Source organism: Aulonocara stuartgranti (assembly GCF_965226115.1).
Source record: "Aulonocara stuartgranti genome assembly, chromosome: 15".
NCBI classification, from domain to species: Eukaryota; Metazoa; Chordata; class Actinopteri; order Cichliformes; family Cichlidae; genus Aulonocara; species Aulonocara stuartgranti.
Genome location: NC_138951.1, coordinates 33,800,053 through 33,820,560, shown reverse-complemented (window position 1 = coordinate 33,820,560; position 20,508 = coordinate 33,800,053). Strand labels below are relative to the sequence as shown.

General features: G+C 41.1%; 1 protein-coding gene across 1 annotated transcript in view; it reads left to right on the top strand.

Moving 5' to 3' along the window:
- Nucleotides 1-7,276: 7,276 nt before the first annotated feature.
- Nucleotides 7,277-20,508, top strand: part of kcnk10a (potassium channel, subfamily K, member 10a) — a 33,839-nt gene continuing 20,607 nt past the window's right edge. The window contains exons 1-2 of the mRNA XM_082504760.1: nt 7,277-7,813; nt 9,754-10,139. Coding sequence (XP_082360886.1) covers nt 7,759-7,813; nt 9,754-10,139 — 441 coding nt within the window. The 5' untranslated portion in view covers nt 7,277-7,758. The remainder of the gene's footprint in view (nt 7,814-9,753; nt 10,140-20,508) is intronic.

Genomic DNA, 20,508 nt, shown 5'->3' with positions numbered 1-20,508 from the left:
ATGAGGCGAGCAAAGTTTGCGAGAGAGGACCCTCAGAGGAATCTGTCTACCAGACAGCCATGCCATACCCATTAGTGCTCAATGAACTGGAGGAGGGCCACCTGAACCTGGGTCCAGACACGTTGACATCGTCACTTGGTGTTGAACTGAAGGAAACGCCAACTCCATCTCAACTTCAGGGAATAGAGTAGGCTGGAAACCAAGGGAGACCTTGAAAGGAGAGAGACCGGTAGCAGAGCAGGTGAGTGAGTTATGAGCATATTCTATCCAAGAGAGCAGAGGTGACCAGGTGGAAGCATTGTGGGAAGTTATACAGTGAAAAGCAGACTCCAACTCCTGATTTAGTCTCTCTGTCTGGCCTTTAGACTGTGTTTTATTTATTTATTTAATTTTATTTAGAAAGAGGGGCAATACATATTAATGAACATTTTAACAAATGTAAATATGCCAGATTATAGCATTGGGCTAATTTCCATCTGCAGACCCTCTGGCAGGTTGGTGTTAAACACAAGTTAGTAAAAACATACAGAGACAGTATTTACAGGTCATGTGACAAGGATAAAAACAGTGATCACATTATACTAGAACAAACAATGACAAGAAGAGTGGACACAGAGGACAGTATAGATAACAATAACGGAAACACATCAATTATATTGCACAAACCCCAGTATTGCACATGCCCTGACTGTCCTGATATTGCACTGACCCATTACACTAATAGTTGTTTCCCTTTTTGTAATACACTAACTCTTTTTCACGTCCAATATAAAGCATGATTATTAAACATGATCACATGTTTGTGTGTCCCTCAGCCGCCCTTTTAAGTGACTCTTAAAGATGGGTAAACACTATCTTGCGTGCTGCACAATATCGTTTATTACTTAGTATCTACTGATATCTACTGCTAGCTAGTTTATTGTGATGGTGCCGTTTTTTTTTTATTATGTTGCTCTTTGTTGTTTGCTTTCTCTTCTGTTTTTTTTTCTCCATACAGGTGACCCAGGTGTTTTTTGTTTTTTTTTCTTTCTTCCCCCCCTTCTCACCGTCTCTTCTCCCCTTTGGTTTTCTTTCTCTCCCTCTCTTTCTTTCATTCTTTCTCCCTGTCCTATCCCCCAGTCATGTCTGTCCCGTTTGTAGCAACTGAAAATAAAATGAATTCATAATTATAATAAAGGTCAATCAAATGGACCAATATGGCAAGGCCATGATGATCCACTTGGTAAAATAAATCCGCTTGGCATCTTTCTTGGCCTTAAGACAACAATTCTGATGGCTAAAGATCCAAACGGGACACAAAAAAAAAAAAAAAAAAAAGATGGGTAAACTTGTACTTTCCCTCACTGACAGTGGAAGACTATTCCAGAAGCTCACTCCCTGATATGACAGAGCATTCTGTGAAAAGATTTTAATCGATAATCAAAACCTACCCCTACACTTAAGTCACTTAAGTCGAGACCAAATCTTTCTAACACACTCAACCAGTGCTCAACCCTGTCAAAAGCCTTTTCTTGGTCCAGAGAAATCAGACCAATATCACATCACAATGAACTGGAGACCTCCAACATATCTCTGACTAGTGACACATTATCAACAATAGATCTGCCTGGCATTCAGATCCATCACCTTCTTCAGTCTGTTTGCCAGCACTTTTGACCGTATTTTATAATTAGTGCACAATAAAGAGACAGGCCGCCAGTTCTTAATATCCTGGAGATCACCTTTCTTTGGTAACAGTGTTAGAACAGCTCTCCTGCAGCTCTGAGGTAAAGATCCTTCAGTGAACCTCTCCTCAAAAACCTCTATGACACCATCACCAAGCTCAGACCAAAAAGCTTTATAAAATTCGACTGAGAGTCCATCTATGCCAGGCACCTTCCCTCCATGCATAGAATAGAATAGAATAGAATACCTTTATTGTCACTATACAGATATACAATGAGATACAGAGCATCTCCTACTCGGTGCAAACATGTGGGAGAAGAAAGGGGGGTGAGGTGCACAGTTTGTGCAGCACTATATATTCATTATGAACAGTAACTAGAAAAAATCACACACACACACACACACACACACACACACATATATATATATACACACATATATGTCAGTTAAATACATCACATAGGAGACACACACAGTGATATTTGAGAAGTGAAATGAAGTTTATTGGATTTACAGAAAGTGTGCAATAATTGTTTGCAATAATTGTTTAATATGGCATTTGAGCATAATAGTCCCATAAATAAAAACAACCCATAGTGCTGTTTGAGGATAGCCGTGTAAATGTATGTATTTGTTTGTCATTGTTTTAGTCTACGTTGTGTATTTGTTTTCTTTGGTAGGTGTAAAACCGGAATTAGTGGAGCGCTGAAGAGAAAGTAGTAGGCACTAGTCTATTCTTTAGAGTGCGATACCGTGTGTCCAAAGAGGCTATTAGAGCTAAAAAATAAAAAAATAAATAAAAAGTGGTTGGACTGAGTTTAAGTGCTATCTGGCACCATCCGGTGGAAGGACGGTGATACTGCAGGTCACTCCCCAGGCCTGGTAGACATAATTGAAACTGATAACAGATAATAAAAGGAATAAATAAACTAAAACAAGAATAATAAATAAATTCACTAAATACAATTTTAAGAATATATTTTGAGGACTGGATTAAAAAGTTTAAAAAAAGTTGGCAGCACGGTAGCATTGTTGCCTCACAGCAAGAAGGTCCTGAGTTCAATTCCACCATCAGGCCAGGGTCTTTGTGTGTGGAGTTTTCATGTTCTCCCCGTGTTTGCGGGAGTTCCTCCCACCGTCCAAGGACATGTTGTGGGGATAGGTTAATTGAAAAGTCTAAATTGCCCCTAGGTGTGAATGTAAGTGTGAATGGTTGTCTGTCCCTGTGTGTTATCTCTGCGACAGACTGGCGACCTGTCCAGGTTGTACCCTGCTTCTCGCCCTATGACAGTTGGGATAGGCTCCCACGACCCTGAAAAGGATAAGCAGATGGATGGATTAAAAAGTTTTAATTGATTGATTAACAAAGACAGAGTAATGACAACGCATAAGCAAAGACTGACAATTTTTTTTTTAAAGTAATGAAAGAAAGAACCTGAAATTAAGAAGAAGAAGAATAAACAAAGGTGAAGGTGAAATAAGTAATAACAACAAATTAAAATCAGGAAATATATAGACAAGCAAAAAAATAAATAAGATTTTAAAAAAAATTTTAAATTATTTATCTAGAAAGAACATAACATCAAGACAAAATAAATTAGAGAATTTGAACCGCAAGAAACATAAAAGAGAAATTACAAAGGCAACTACCATCCCTGCAACATTCAAAGAAGAAGAACCAGCATCCCCCAGCAAATTGAGACAGACTTTTTAAAGAACCAAATGCTGGAAGGGGAAATCAAAAAGAAGAAATGGGCAAAATTTGAAAAAAAAAATGCCTCGATGAAATATGAATAATGTGGGGGAAAAGGAGGATTTTTTGTGTGCAACAAGCTGAACACAAAACAGTTTGTGTGTTTGAGCTGATAGAAACACTGTATTTTAAATTACCTTTCCACAGCATGTTATTTCGGTGGCGATCGTGGCTCAAGAGTTGGGAGTTCGCCTTGTAAATCAGAAGGTTGCCGGTTCGAGCCCTGGCTTGGACTGTCTCGGTCATTGTGTCCTTGGGCAAGACACTTCACCAGTTCCCTACGGGTGGTGGTCAGAGGGCCCGGTGGCACCTCTGTCAGTGCGCCCCAGGGTGGCTGTGACTACAATGTAGCTTGCCATCACCAGTGTGTGAATGACTGGATGTGTAAAGCGCTTTGGGGTCCTTAGGGACTAGTAAAGCGTTATACAAATACAGGCCATTTACCATTCTTTATGTTCACTCCTCTACTGTAGGGCTAGCTAGATGGTGAAGTACCGCAACTGTTACTTATGGTCACCTGTGGTCATTCCTGTGCTATGCCAAAAAAAAACCCACACACACACAAAAAAGACTCACTTTAACCCCTGACTATGGCACAGTCTTTTTATGCAATATGAATTATACATATGGACAGTCTTTCATGTTTTACTGTTTAGGCATATAATCAGTTTGATGTTTGAAGGCTCGCAGTGATGTAAAATAATAACTCCCCTCAAATCCATTAAACCAAAAGTAACAAGCCCATTTTGAAAATGTAAGGAGTAGAAAATACAGATATTTGTTTAAAAATGTAGGGAGTAAAAGTAACTGTCAAAAAAACTAGTAAAGTACTGAAAATTCTACTTAAGTACACTAATAAAGTATTTTTACTTCATTACTTCCCACCTCTGCCTACAGTAAGCTGTGAGATCAAAGGCTCGTCAGGCCAGGTGGGCTCTTTTCTTTACTTGCTTCAACTTTAAGATAAGATAAGATAAAACTTTATTAATCCCTCGGGTGGGTTCCTCTGGGAAATTCGGTTTCCAAAAGCACAGCACCGACAGAAGTTACAGTTACAGAATATTATATATATATACACACACACACATATATAAATAAAATATACGAAGGGGATAAATAGAATAAATAGGAATAAAAATAAAAATACAAGTGAATTGCACATTTCAAGTATGGAGTCTATTGCACCGTTGACTATTAACAAAAGTATTGCACAAAAGGTATTGCACAGTGAGGTGAAGAGGCACTACAGCTTAGTTGTTCCCCTCCCTCTCCCCTCCAGAGAGGAGTTAAACAGTCTGATGGCGTGTGGGACAAAGGAGTTTTTAAGTCTGTTAGTTCTTGTCTTGGGGAGAAGCAACCTGTCACTGAACAGACTCTTCTGGTTGTTAATAGCCGTGTGCAGAGGATGCCCAGCATTGTTCATAATGTCCAGCAGTTTTTTTAGTGTCCTTTTCTCTGCCACTGTCACCAGAGTGTCCAGCTTCATGCCAACCACAGAGCTAGCCTTCCTTTACCATCACTTACAGATCCAGATTGCATAATATAAATATAAATATAAATCTTGCCTTGTGCAAACTGCTCTCCTCCTCAGACTGCCCAAGGAAGAAACTATCTTGCCTACATCATGCGTAATTGGTTTGTTAACCTGGGAAATAGATTCCTTGGTTCGAAACGCCCAAAGAAAAGAGTAGAACCCAGGTAACACACCTCAACTCCTCATCCCTGTGAAAGTCCGGTCAAAAGTAACCTAGTGGGCACATACTGCCAAATGTATGGGTCATCAACCACACAATATACTTCCTGGCTCTGTTATGGTGGCCATCTTTTGTGAAAGACTCGAAGTCAACTTGAACTGCACTCCTGAGAATGTAAGAGCAAAACAAATGTCTGGCTGATCAGTACCAGATACTTGCACCTTCTTATCAATCAGGTCAGAAAGTTTGGTTATCTGCAAAAAATATCCCTCTGCAAATGAAACCTAAGAAATTTGCAACCAAATACACTGGACCGTTTGAAAATGATACAGTGATTAATCCTCTCTGTCTCCCCATTTGAGGTTGCTCAGTTATGGACACCAGATGTCGTGGAAGGGGCTTCCAGTACCTGGTTGATTGTGAGGAATATGGCCCAGAGGAATGATCCTAGGTCGTGCATCCCGCCATCCCGGACAAGAAGATGGTGAGAGAATTCCTCCTCAGACTCCCTTTATAGGTTGGGGAAAGGTACTGTCACAGTCCATCTGTCATCTTACCGCTTTCTATTCTATTGACATTGTCTTTTTAATGAAACACATCTAGCTCAGTCATGTCCAGTCATTCAGTTTAGTGCAACCTATCATGTTGTGTTCATTTTGTCTTCATAATAAACAGTGTCCACATCCTCATTCAGCCACCTACGTGACACTTACCTGCCTTTCCTTGTTTTCTGGTCTACCTGGAGAGACCTGAGATGCAGAGTGGTGAGATGTCTTTGCAAAGAGGGAGTCTGGGAAATGGTTTGGAAACTTTGGAAAGCATCAGAGGAGTTTGGGATTGTCACTACTGTATAATCTTTTGACTATTCATATTCACTGTAAATAATGGTAAATAATTGACTCATAATTATAATCTGTAATTTTATTTTTTATACTTAATTATAATTATAAATAATTGACTAAGGAGTCCTGCCAGAGTCTAGATCTTGACAGTTTCTTCCTGTTAAAAGGGAATTTCTCCTTTCCACTTTTACCAAGTACTCTCTCATAGTAAGTCTTCTGATTGTTGAGGTTTTGTGTTGTTGAAGGGTCTTTACCTCACAACATAAAGCAACTTTAAGCAGCTTGTGATTTGGGGCCGTATACACAAAACTAAAAAAAATTAAACAAAACTGAATTGCTTCTGATTGAAAAAGATGAGGTTAAAAAATGTGTGTTTTTTTGTGGCTGCTGTGAGGACCAGATATTTCTCAAAGGAACAGCTGTTAACTCAGAAACACAGGAACAACTTCTTGATGTTAAATGTATATTAAATATTTTTATAAAATTAAAAAACGCAGGCACCTGCACTGTGACATGGTTAACTGACAATCTAAAGAGGGATAAATCATACATGAGAAATGAAGGTGTTGTATGAAGTCTGATTTCTCAGATCTAAAATCTGAAAATGACAAACTGCACCTGTTCAGCGTGGCTGTTTTATTAATCCGGATTTGATTCTCTCTTCTATAGCAACAAGAGTTTACTTGCTAACATGTTGAAGGGTTACTAAAACTTCTTGACACTACTCTTAACTCTGCTATCGCATCTGTTTACTTGCTAATTCTAGCTCGGTTACTGTACTGTGTGTAGATTGATCAGAGCATAGGAAGCATAGCCAGTGGCAGCTTGTCTAGCATACTGGTCTCCCATTAGTTTCTTGTTAAAGACCACAGATTTATCCACAATGTGAATGCCCAAACAATCAAAGAAACTGCTGACCTCTCAGCTTAACAAGCTCCGCCTTCGTTAACAGGTCGTGGACAGGCTCTTAAGAAAGAAACAGCAACAAACTTGGCTATGAAATTGTAGTCAAGCAGAATCAAGCCTGCTTCCAGAGCCAATAGCTAACTGCGTCAGAAGATGGCAGCAATCTTGTGCCGTCAAATAGGCCTGATATGACTGAATGCTGTTGGAGATGAAAGGAGAGGGTTAGAGTTTTAACACTCCACAATCCTAACCCTAATTCGTGTAACAATGGAGTCAACATATTTTAATTTAGCACAGACTTCTTATATAATGCTTAATATTTCTCAACAGCTACCAGGTGTTATTGTTAAATAAACACTGAAGCGCGTCTTGCTGTGGTTCAGCATCTCTCCTCTCTTTGCTTGCTCCTCTCATTTGGACAAACGTGATCTAGTGGTAAAGGCACGACGCTGCGCTACGGTGTGGAGATTAAGCCAAACTGCACCAGCAGCAGCATCTGGGAGTGGTGGGTCTTGACAACTAGCAGCGCAGAGCTGTTCAGATGCACCGTGATGTAAATGTATAACAGAAATCCGTCGCAATGTGATGGTTAGATTCTTCAGTGGAGCATCGCTTCTCGTTACCCGCGCCCATGGTGTTTACTGCTACACAATGCAGACGGTGATGCGGCGAGCGGTGGGTGTGCGCTTCTGAAGACCGCCACCGTTGGGGAGAAGAGAAGCTTCATACAAGCAGCAAGTCTCTCAGCCACTGAAGCGGAACCACGCGCTGCGGATAATGTCTTTTTACTCCCTGCCATTTTCCATTCTTTCCCGGTTAAAAGCGACGGAATCAACAGAAAGACCCTGAAAGTTGGATATATATTTCTTCTAATAGTGGCAGTGCCAGAAGAGCCAAGATGAAATTTCCCACTGAGAATCCAAGAAAACCAGGGAACATGAACCCTCCACCAGGTTAGCCCGTCAGTCAGTATGCTGTTTTTGTGAAGGTGCTGGTGTGTTTTATTCATGCTGCACTTTCGCGTTAGATGTCGTTCTGGATTCGGTGAAAGTTGGCGTTCACATCCTCCCATTACTGCATGTTTTGAAATGAACTGCTGAAGTCAAACTGCTCTTTGTGACCTTTATTTGCTCTGTAAACACTAATTGGTCCAGTATCTCCCACTGGCTTGGCTACTTAACATGCTGACCAGACATTGAATTTCCACAGGAAGCTGCATGCTGAAGTTTACTATGGGCAAACACTGCAGCCGCATCCACCCCGCGGCGTCTTCGGTACTCTGTGGTGTTTATACCTGAGAAATCATTTAATGGCAGAAAGAGTAATTATGCCCACAGCGGGGCAACGCAGGGGCATCTAGCCTGAGGCTGTTAGTCAACAAATGCTCCGGTGTGATGCAGCGGGGAGGTCTGTCGTAACATTACCTCATCCACCCCCGTGGAAATAGCCCCCCGAATCCCGCATGACCGTCACGTTCTCCCACACCGTCAACATGCGCATGTTTATCGAGTGTTTGCAAGCTCTTGATCAGTTCAAAGTCTTTTATATGGCACCCCTCTATTATTTTCAAGTGCTGTTGGCACATCATTAATTGCGGGATTTCTGAAGTGTACACCTGCATGTAAGCTTAACTGTACACACTGCAGCTGACTGATTACATAAATCAAAGCAGCCGTCTCTGCTGGTTTCTACAAGTGTACTAATGTCAGTGAAATGTGTTGCAGCTGTCATGATTCCCTGTGCTGCTTTTACATAACACTGTGTCGTGAATAGAAGAAATGCAAAATCCACCTGTTTGGCTTTGCTGGGCTGTAACTCTGAGAGCTCATCACGATCTGTTTTTGTCAACCACAGAAGAAGGTGTGACATTCACTAATATGTTGGGATTTTTTTTACAGTAACACTTTCAGTGGCGTAGCAAATAATAAACAGCAGTTACTTATATTCAGAGAATGATTGTTTAAAAGAGATATCGATAGAATTTACTCTAAACACTATCCACCAAATCAGAAAGCCTCTAGATCTGAGATGCAGTTGAACAACTGTCAAAACTTGAATTGTGATTTTCTGCCCAAGGTCAAGAAGGAACATTCTAGTGCTGCACCCTGTTATTGCTGTGGTTTAATAGCTGACATCCTCTAAATAATTATTTAGTTTGTTCATTCAAAACCTATAGAGTTCATTATTGCTTCAAGTTCTGTGACTTTGAATAGGCATGAATTGAATCTACTTATTCACTTGTCCATTAATCCACTCAGTGTTTTGTTTCTATAACAGAGACAGTGGTGAGAAATTTTATTAGTGTCAGTTAAAAGTGAAAGTAACCTCAGCACCTTAGTGCTTGTTTTATTTAGTCTTCCAAACATCATATTGCTCCCACAGTCCAAAGACATGCAGTTAGTGGGGTTACCTGGTAATTCTAAATTAGCCATAGATGTGAATGCGAACAGACTGGCGACCAGTCCCGTGTATACCCTGCCTCTCGCCCTGTGGTAGCTGGGATAGGCTCCAGCCCACCAACATACTGACAAATAACGATAACAAAGATAAATCCATGATGATCAAATATTTTTTCTTTGGTTTCAAGTAACATGTAAAAAGTATTTTTATAAGCACTTCATAAGCATATAGACTAACAAATTGTACTTCAGTGAATTCCCATTGCATCACTGTTAACTACCACCACTGAGTACCCTGAGGACTTTGTTTGGTCTTTCTGCTTTTCTTCATCTGCAAAATTATTAGCATATGTTTTAAAATCAAACAAACTGTCCTTTCTTATGCTTATTCCTGCTGATCACCTGTTTTCTATCAGAGCACTTGTCAGTGGAAAACATCACTTCAATCATGCAAATATCACATCATTCTATTTTTCATTTCCCCTTTGTTTCAGTGGAAGTCCAGACCAACCTGGTTTCACCAAAGAAGGTGCAGCCAGGCATGCTTCAGTCCAGCCTAGTACATGCCAGTGTGGCCACTATGCAGAACCCAATGGGCTGCGTTCTGCCAAGGCTCTCCGCCTCCTCCCGTCCGCCGAGCATGGTGGCCAGCATGGAGGCGGTGGCCGATGGCTCAGCTCCCTTCACCATGATGAAGCTGAAAACTGTGCTAGCTGTGTTTGTAGTGGTGGTGACCTACCTGGTGGCGGGGGGTTTGGTGTTCCAAGCGCTTGAGCAACCCTTTGAAAATAACCAGAAGATCACCATCACAGCAGAGAAGGCAGCTTTCCTGCTAAAACACCCCTGTGTGTCCGCAGAAGACTTGGAGGCTATCATCAAGGTAAGAGCAGCTGCTGTTTGATAGATTTGCCTTTCCTCAGTCTTTGACTGGTTTTCCCAGTGGGGACTCAGGTCAACTGAAACCTAAGCGTCACATTGATCTGACGCCATTCGAGCACATACTCTGTCAGGCACCCTGGTGTGGATACAGACCACACTGAATAGTCTGGTACAAATGCGGAGATTGCTCAATGTTTCCAGATATCCTTGAAGAATTTCCTTAATGATGTACTTTATTGAAAGAATATGACTGGGCATGTATGTGTTTGGAAGGAAAGCCTGCTGACTATGGTTAATTCAATAAATTTGTTGAAATTTGAGTGTACTGGCTTTTGGATGTTATTCAGAAAAGAATGGCAAATAATAGTACATAAGATCATTACAAAAAAATTAAAAAGTGGTAAAGTTGGAGTATTTCTTAGTAAATCTGAAAAACATAGACCTCTGTTTATATGTTACTAACTAGTCATCTTTGTGTAAAGCATAATCTTTTAGGTTTAATATCATATTTGGGAGTGGTTCTAAAATGATAAAAAATAATCATTGCAAAATATTTTTTTTCTCAGTAGAAATATGAGAGAGGTCAATGCAAAATTGATAATCTCATTTCATCCATGTTTTGACTGACAACATGAAAGGCCATTAACAAAAGTAAAAGTAACAAAGTAGTAAGGTTGGAAAAGGAAGGAAAGAAAGGCTGTTTATTTGATTTGATTTGATTTGATTTGATATACCTTTATTAGTCCCACAAGGGGAAATTTCATAAGGCTGCCGACCTATTGCACGCAATGGCGGCGCCATCTTACCCTCCGACCATACATACATTACACAAAACATCATATGGGGAAGACAGGTCAGAGAGGTATAACAATGGAAAATGCACCACATGAGGAAAGATAAGGAGAAAAAAAATAACTCCTCCCCCCCCCCAGACTGAGCTCCAACAGGGAGATCAGTTTGAGAACAGAAAAAAACACCTCTGCACATAGCACATGAAAAAAACTCTTAATACACCAAAGAAACACATGACAAGCAACAGGGGTGGGTAAAGGGTGAGAGACAGCCGATTTAGACAGTACATCCGGGCCTGCAGCCTGTGCGCTGGTCTCCTTGATCCACTGTCAGCATCAGAAGGGAATAAGCGTCGAAGGCGTTTGGAAAGGGAGAGGGGATGAGTGTGTGCATATCAGTGTGTATGTATGTGTGTGCGTGTCCAGAGTTCAGCTGAGACAGTGTCCTTCGCCCTGCTAGGCTAAGTAAACAGTCTTCCAGCCAACCCAGGTGGCCTTGCATGGAAGGAACAGTCTAAACACAGTCGTTATCAGGGTGTTGTTGTTCAGCTCCAGCCTTGCGACCGCAGCTGGCGCCGAGAGGGTATCCGCATGAAGTGATGGTGCTTTTTACTTTAGTGCGAACAGCTCATGAGAATTTCAAAGCAGTTCTACAGTCAACACTGGTCTCTCAATCTCCCGTTGGAGAGCCACGAGCTTCGCCATACTTGCGTTCTGTGATGTTGTCATTTCTTGTGCTCAAGGAGCTGATTTCTGAGAACTCACGACAGTGTGCCTCCCCGAGATGTCATCCAATTTGCGCCCAGAGATGTTATTCCGAGCCAGCCCTTCCGAGATGTAATCCAGTCTGCAGTCAGAGATCTTATTCTGAGTATTCACAGCAGCCGTAGCCTTTCCAAGATCTTATCCGTGCTGCGCTCAATGAGCCCATTTGGAGAAACTCACGCCTCTTCCTATCGTTTCAATCCCAGCGGGCAGCCTTGTGGGGGTTTGAACAGCCGGTTCTGCTTCCTTAATTCTTCGATAAGTCAGGGTCAAGCCAGCTCTGATCAGCAAGAACCCTGTTACCATGGTTCCGAATAGGTCGATATCTTCAGCACTCAGGCTCACCCAAGCCCAAACTTCTCGTTGAGAAAGGGGTGTCAATTGCATTTAGGTACCAGTTGATCCAATCCATAATTCCTCTTTTAGGTTTTAGAGAACAGACTGTGAGAGAGTGTTCCAGGGAAAAGTAATACAAAACACACGAGACTAGACAAGGACACAAGAGGCTAAGCAGGGAAGCTAAGGGAGAGGAGGAGGAGGAGAGGAAAAAGAGCAAGAGTAAGTATTGCTCTAAGGTGCAGACATTCATGACTCAGTAGCAGCTTTTCCTTCTTTTTTCTTCTTTTTAAAAATGTAATAACACTGCACATTCATGGATAGATCCTTGTCAGGACTCTGTCCTTGGCTTATTTAACCAGTCACAAATACATAACAGTGGTTTTATAGATTACAGGTTTTACAGTTTTGCTACTGTTTACATGCGCTGCTGCAAAATCTGTGTTGAAACTCAGACTGTTCGGGCACTCGAATTGAAATTTCTATCTGGGAACTCAGAAATTCTGACTTGCAACTTCAAAAGTTAAATGCACCAAGACCAAGTCAGGTTAGGCTGACACCATACATACCATTAGGTTGCGAGTTGGGAGCAACAGCATTGTCAAATATAACAGAGTGGTTTTTATATAGCACCTTTCTACTGAGCACTGAAAATGCTTTCTTATTCATTCTTTTACACACAAATCTAGACAAGTGCTTTTTCTATGCCTAAGCACTTGCAACCTAACATTCACACATTCGCACAAATTCATGAATGCCTTGAGGGCAAACCAGGGTTCAATATCTTGGCCAAGGATAGTTGAACAATTAGTAAAATGATCCCTCCCACCTCCTGAGCCACAGATGCATTTAAACACCCCACCCCATGATAGTCCAAGGCTCAAAAGTGTGGCTAAAGCCTTAGCTCTGGGACCAAGAGCTTCTCAGGCCTGCTAATGCATTGCAATTTTCAGTCTCTGGCTTCCCAAATTACAACACATAACATTAAGCATCCTATTCACACCAAGACAAACAGTGAAACAGGAGAAACTCAGTTTGTGTGTTGTCTTCCTGTTTGGGTGACAGCTGCCTTCACCCTGTGCAACCATGGCAGCTCGAATGTGTCAAAAAAGTGTGGGATGCAACATCTGTATGCCTCTGGAAGATGATGAAAAGCAGGTGGTCACCAAAGGCAGGTCCTTGGGCTCTTTCTGGGTAGTGCAGTTCCATCTTTGGTTATCTCAGTCCCAGCTGGTGAGGCTGATGAGGCTGCCTGTCGACCCACACTCATGTTTGGCCCAGGGGCACCCCAATTTTTGCAGCATGCTCGAAACAGCCGCCGTGTTCCTCAGGAGATGTCAAGGGACATGTTCAGAGGTTGTGAACCCTGAGATCCAAGATGCAAAATTCTTACGGTCCCTGGGGTGAGGCAGGCCATCAGTGCCAGCGGTTGGTTTGCCACCACTGACCTGAAGGATGCCTACTTCCAGATTCCTATCTGCCAAGGCCACTGGCAGTTCCTGGGGTTTGGGTTTGAGGGGACAGGTGGGTGATCAGAGCAGGTGTGTTCATTCAAAAGCAGGGACCTTTGTGGAGTCCTGCCCATGAACACAGACACAAAAAAAATTGACACAGAGTGACGGGAGAGATTCTCAATCACCCTAGGGCCACTTCCGGGCCATACTCAGCACAGATGTTTCTGTATACTATCCCAGACATTTGATTATTGTATTCCATGTATGCCTCGCCTGCCTTGCACCCTGCTGTTATGTGCTGGATTGTCTCAGCGGCATCTATGCTCCAGGGGTCTTGCCTGGTGTGGTAGACCCCAGCCTCTATTGTATTGTATTGAATTGAATCTTTATTTTGACAATGTTAAAACAGTTCAGCAACAGAGAAAAAATAGACAAACAAAGCAAAACAAAAGGAAAGGAAAACAAAATAATACTAATTATTAATAACTTACATGTTCAAAAAGGAGTAGGAAGAAGCATAAGCTTATTTACCCCCACTTACCTCCTTTCCACTATTTAGTAATTATTAGTCTGCACTTTTTCTTCCTGTTTATGCCCTGTCCATCAGAAATTCTTTATTACCATTAAATTACATGTTACATGTATTATTTATTTATTTATTTTAAATATATATACCTATATAACCCCAGTAACCTGTCAAAAGAGATACAATTTGCAGACATATATACTCATATAAACATACTTGTGCACCCACACACACGTATACACATCACTGTTGTGAAAATAGTGGGTGAGAACCCCCCCTTTAGACCCCCACCTCCTCCCTGTACTTTGCAAAAACCATATTTTTGAACCGCTTTTAAACTGAGTCATGCTGGGATGTTGATTCCTTTCTTCACTTAGTCTGTTCCACAGCTTCACTCCACACACAGAGATGCAAAAAGATTTTAGTGTTGTACGGATACAGGGATGTTTTAAATTTAATTCCCCCCTCATATTGTATTCCCGTTCCTGTTTAAAAAACAATTTTAGAATATTGTCAGGAAGTAGGTTGTTTTATTGCTTTATACATAATTTGCGCATTAAGGAAACGAACCAGATCTGGGAATTTTTGTATTTTTGATTTAAAGAATAGTGGATTTGTTTGATCTCTGTAGCCAGTTTTATGGATTATCCTCATGGCCCTTTTTTCCAATATGAAGATTGATGATAGGGAACATTTATAAGTATTGCCCCAAATCTCTGCATAGTAATGCAAATAGAGTGAAATCAGTGAACAATAGAGAATGTGGAGTGATCTGTGGTCCAGAATGAGTTTTACTTTACTCAAAATTGAAATATTTCTTGATACTTTGTTGTGTATATGATATATATTAGAGCTTATTTTATCATCTATTATCACACCAAGAAACTTGTGTTCAAGAACTCTTTCAATTTCCACATCATCTACATGAATCTGCAGTTGTGAGTTTCTTTGGGAATTCCCAAATGAGACAATTTTAGTTTTACTTAAATTTAGTGAGTTTGTTGTTGTATCCAGCAGCTCCTTTAGAACAAAAATATTTGTGTTGTCTGCAAATAATACTAATATATCAGATACCTTAAAAATAGCATTTATATAAATAATAAATAACTTTGGACCTAGTATAGTCCAAGCATGATGAGGAATATTCTTCACAAATTGTTTCCTGTCACTTCAATAATTTTTAACCCACTGCAGTACAACCTGTAGAAATAATCTGGCTGCATACTGTTTCTGATCAATAGCATTTGTAATCTCCTTGATTGACTGACTGAATTAATGTCAGTGATGTTGATCTTTTCGATCTGAATCCATATCGACTGTCAGACAGTAATTTATATTTATCTAAGAATTTGTCTAATTGTTTATTAAACAGGTTTTCTAGGATTTTGGAGAATTGTGGTAGTAAAGAAAAAAGCCTGCTGGGCTTCTGAGCCCTTTTTTTTTTCTAATTTTCTTCTTTTTTGGCATTTTAGGTGAGAAACTTTCACAATCCACAGTTCAAAATGCAAAGATGATCTCCCTGGAAACTCATGTAGGGCAGACCTTGACAGATGATTTAAGGGGAAATGAAACAAGGCTTGAAAGCCAGATCTCACAAGCAGATCTTAATTTGAGTTGTGACCCAACACTTTCAACTTTGCTAACACCAGGGCTTTTCACAGCCAAAAGCTCACAGCTAATAAACCATTATAGTAACAGCCAGTTGTTTGGTCTGGACACTTATTGACCTCAGCAAAAGTGAAACCCTGTATGATAATGGACAGGATATTGCAGAGCACAGCTGCTGCAGCTAAATCTGGAAAGCTGTTGTGGATTGTTGCCAGCTTGGTTTCACAGCCTAACACATTTGCGCACAAGGGAAACACAAAAGCTGCATAGTAAAACCACCAATCCTTGAGAAAAAAAAACTGTGATTGGATAAAAGTAAAACCTAAAGTGGTTATTTATGTTGTTAAGGGAAAGTAAGCGGTAGGCAAAAAGATCAGATCTCGCCACTTTGTAGAAGAGAATTCCTTCCTTCTTATCTCATACTTAAAAAGCAGACTTTCAGATGGCTTAGGCCTGGTCACACCACAACTTCAAAATGGAGACTTTAGGAGCCAGGGATTCAACCACTAACCTTCCTGTTAGTGGTTGGAAGACAACTCTCTGACAACTCTAACAGTTGTGTTTTGATGAGCTCTGAAATGTATTAAAAAACTCACGCATGCTGGAAAAAAGAATAAAAGGTAGAAATTACATTTTTATGTAACTATTTTCAGAGGTGTTTTTTTTTTAAGCCACTTATAACTGACCTATTCAAGCATAAAAACAACTTTTCGCTGCTGCTCCCTTCCTGATGCAGGCTTAATGGGGAATTGTGTCTCTAGCTGGGATTTAAGCAGTGACATTAAGATAATGTGTTATCCACTAAACCATTGGAGACATCCCAACAGATCTTATGGCGTAATGAATCTATGAACGTTTTTAATCAAATATTTGTCAGTAGGTACTGAGGAGGTCAGTCAGTGTCTACAGCCATCTGTAAAACATTGCTTAGGCTCTAAATTGAACAGTGAACCTAGAAAACAAGATTTTTGTTATCTGGAAAACATATTCCTCATTAAGAAGCAGTGGTTGACCAATGAAGCCAGCGCAGCAAAGCCTAACCATAAACTCAGAATTAAAGATAGAAAGATTAGCTGTTCAGTAAAAATAATCCCCTCTGTATGTGGAAAAATATATAAACGATATATATATCACTGACTATTAAAGGATAGCCAGTGACCCTGTAAACTGTATTTCCTCCACAGCAAGCACCATCCCTGCCATCCTGGATCCATATTAGAGCAAACAGATTTACAGAGAATTAGATTAACAGGTGCCACTCCTCCTGCTCCAGCTTGTGTCTGCACCGTCCTCTGAGTGTTGGTTTTATTCTGAAAAGATAGGAGACTGCATGTTGGTATCAGGGGGGATGTAGCTAGGCAGCTTTAGAAAGTAGTCTGTTGGATGTGAGTGAGTGAAGACAGAGGCGTGGATTAAGTGGAGGAAGTTAAAGAAGAAACAGTGTTGCTTAGATTTCAGGGAGGAGTTAAGACAGAATCTGGGTGGTAAGGAAAGCACATCTGAAGTGCTGAGGAAACTAGTGTTTGGTGTATCCTTTGGACAGAGGAAAGGTGACAAAGACTTGGAGGTGCGACGAAGAATTACTGGAAAGTATTCAAAGGAAGAGGTTAGCAAAATAAAGTGAGAGAGGTGGCAGAAAGAAAAAGAAGGAAAAAAATAATCAATTACCAGAGACCTTTAAAAAAAAATTTATTTGTTGATACTTGTTTTTTGTAGATAGTCTAGGACTTCTAAAAGAGGTTTTTAGTTTCAAGAATGTAATTTTCCTGGTTACATAGTTACTTTAAAAAAACTGGGCCTCATTTGTGTTTCTTAGTGAGGCCTACAAATGTTTCACAGAAAAATCCATGATTTATCAATATTTTAAAAACAAAATTATAGCCTGGCTGCCTTATATGCAGTCACCTGGCAGCAACCTAACAGAAAAGCCAAGGCCTCCCTCTCCCCAGCCACCTCTTCCAGGTTAGGAGCACTAAACATTTCACTTTTACATTCAGCTTTCTCTTCACTATAATGGACCAGTGCTGATCACGGTCTTCACCTCAATTCGTCTGTTGAAAAATATTTCATTATCCATTGTCTCATCTTATGTATGTTCTTTCATTAAAACGTATGTCTGTCATTGCTAGATATTATCATGTATACTTTAATTTCTTGGGACTATCGTATGAATTCAGGAGAATCTGGATTTTGTTTTTCTTTTCTTTTTTACCCACTCAGCCATAAAATACTGATAAGGTATTGCTGTCACTCCACCGGGTGTTGCTGTTGCCTGTATTTTTTTTTTTCTTCCTTGCAGTAAGTTTTTTCATGTGGTTGTGACAGATTAGGCTTGGTCCTTATTCTCCAGATGTATTCTTTTTATATATATATATATATATATATATATATATATATATATATATATATATATATAAAATCCCCTCTTGCCCCTGCAGGCAGTCCATCCTTCAAGCTCAGGTCCTATGCGTATGACCCTCAAACTCCCTGGCTTGAGGGACCTACGCAGTATCTTAGCTGTTCCTACAACTGCGATCTTTTGGACAGAGATCACAGATGTTGTTGCTGGGATCTGCTGGAGCCACTTGCCTAACTTTTGGAGTCAGTGTACATTACCACTGGGACCGCTTTTACCTTCAGCCTCCACTTCTTCTCCAGTTCTTCTATGAGCCCTTGGTACTTTTCCGGCTTCTTGCGTTCCTTCTTCCTGATGTTGCTGTCAATCGGTATCACTACATCTAGCACTATGGCCGTCTTCCTCGCCTTGTCCACCATTATTATGTCCAGTTGGTTAGCCATCACCATTTTGTCTGGCTGTAATGGGAAACCCCACAGGATCTTAGCTCGGTCATTCTCCACCACTCTAGGGGGCGTAAGATCCATAGAGGACCCCAGCCTCTATGGATCTTGTGCTCAGAGCTTGTTGCCATGGTGCTGCCATGATTCGTGCTTCTGCGCTGTCTTTCAGTCCAACTTTGTCCAGCCACTGGTAGGATTTCTGGATGTCAGCCACTTCCTCTATCTGCCGGTGGTACGTAACATGCAGGGGCCTGTCCTTCCATGATGGTTCCTCCACTTGCTCCTCTTTGTTGGGTTTCTGCTGACTGAGGTATTCAGTGAGCATGTTTATCAGTTGGGGCTATCTTCCTGAAATGTGTTTCAATTCTGGCCCCAAGAACGATATTTAGCGGCCCCTTACCTGAAATCAAAGTTTGATATTAGTGTGGCCCACGCGAGGGGTTTTTCTCACAGGCACCTGCATGAGTCGTTGCACTAGGTGGTTTATATTTTTTAACACGTGTGTGCTACCGTAGGTCAGGCTCATGAACTGTCACCGAGTAGAGAAAAAATATATCCTGTCACACAGTGCAAATACATTTTTTGTCACCCAGCCACAGTCATGTTTTTTTCAAACCCTGCCGTGAAGAGAAAGGTTGGTGATGAGCACAGACAATTTCAGGAGGAGGAGGAGGATGTGGACGAAGCCATTGCTCTGCACTGCATTATCCATCAGCAGGCCCTTTGCAGCAAATGCCTGAAGTTTGACAGTGTGATGTCCAATGTTGTGAAATGCATCAACCATATCAGATCCAGGGGCTTAAAGCACCGGTAGTTTTGTGCCTTTTTCAAGGAAATAGAGTCAGCATATGGGCATATGCTCTACTTCACCAAGGTACGTTGGCTTAGCAGCGGGAAGGTCTTAAAGAGGTTTTTTGAGTTGAGAGCAGAAGTGAAAGCCTTTATGGAGAAGAATGGGATGGCTGTTTCTGTACTAAGTGATCCTGAATGGCTAATGGACTTAGCTTTTCTTGTTGACATCACACAGACAAGCTAGGACAATTTGTCAGAAATGCCCCCCACCTCTCCTGAGCTTTACAGGATGTTCAAGCGGAGCATGTGCATTTTTGGCACCACCAATCTGTGTGAAAAACTCTTCTCCACAATGAGCTTAAGTCAAAGTTCAGGTCCAAACTTACAGATAAGCTTCTTAAAGCCATACTAAGCATCTCGGTTGCTTCGTCCCTCAAGCCAAATGTGGCTCAGCTGTGTAAGAGGAAGCGCTGCCAAGTCCAAAAACCACAATCTGCAGCAGTTTGCTGTAGCCAACTACCGGAAGAGAAATGCTCATAACTTAGTGGTATGCATATTTATAAAAGAGAATTTGCATCTATCAGATTTGTCAAAAACCATTGACGGAGACATAGGTTAGACTTTAGCCCCCGTTATTGGCGAACAGGTTGCACTCTTCTCCTCCCTCAGTTGCAGCTTCATCTAGGGATGAACACACACACACTTTTCCCTGACCTGTTACCCAGTTTCTTGCACCTAAATCTGTCTGTGAATGCCGTGTTTATCATCTCCCGACCTCGCTCTAGTTACTCCCACATTCCTTTCACTAAGTCTGCACAAACAATTCTCAGTCATGGGAATCTGTAACTTTTCTACTTATTTTATTCTGAGTGCTCAGTAGTGCAATGAACTATTATAGTGATCTGAAATTAATTACAGTCCCCATACCATTTGCCAGCACGGGTTTTGTAAACCAAACCTTTCTAGTCCTGACAGTAAGAATTTCAGTGTGTCCTTGTGTATTTGCCCTTCAGCCAGCCAAACAGCTATCTGTCACACCCTGAGTGTGACTCATTACACTGAGACTCCATCTGCCAGGACAGACACTTGCAGGGTAGCGCAGCGCTGACTGTGACACTTGACATGAGCTCCCTTTCCTTGTCCTCTCCCAGCACCTCTGCAAACAAACTTGGAGATGCACACAGAGAGAAAAAAGTACAGTGTTATGTAACAGAAAAAAACAGGGCAATTGATTCTTTTTTTCAGTTTCCTAAAAGGTGTTGCTTTGCCCCAGGCAAAGAGACTGTACTGATCTAGCCA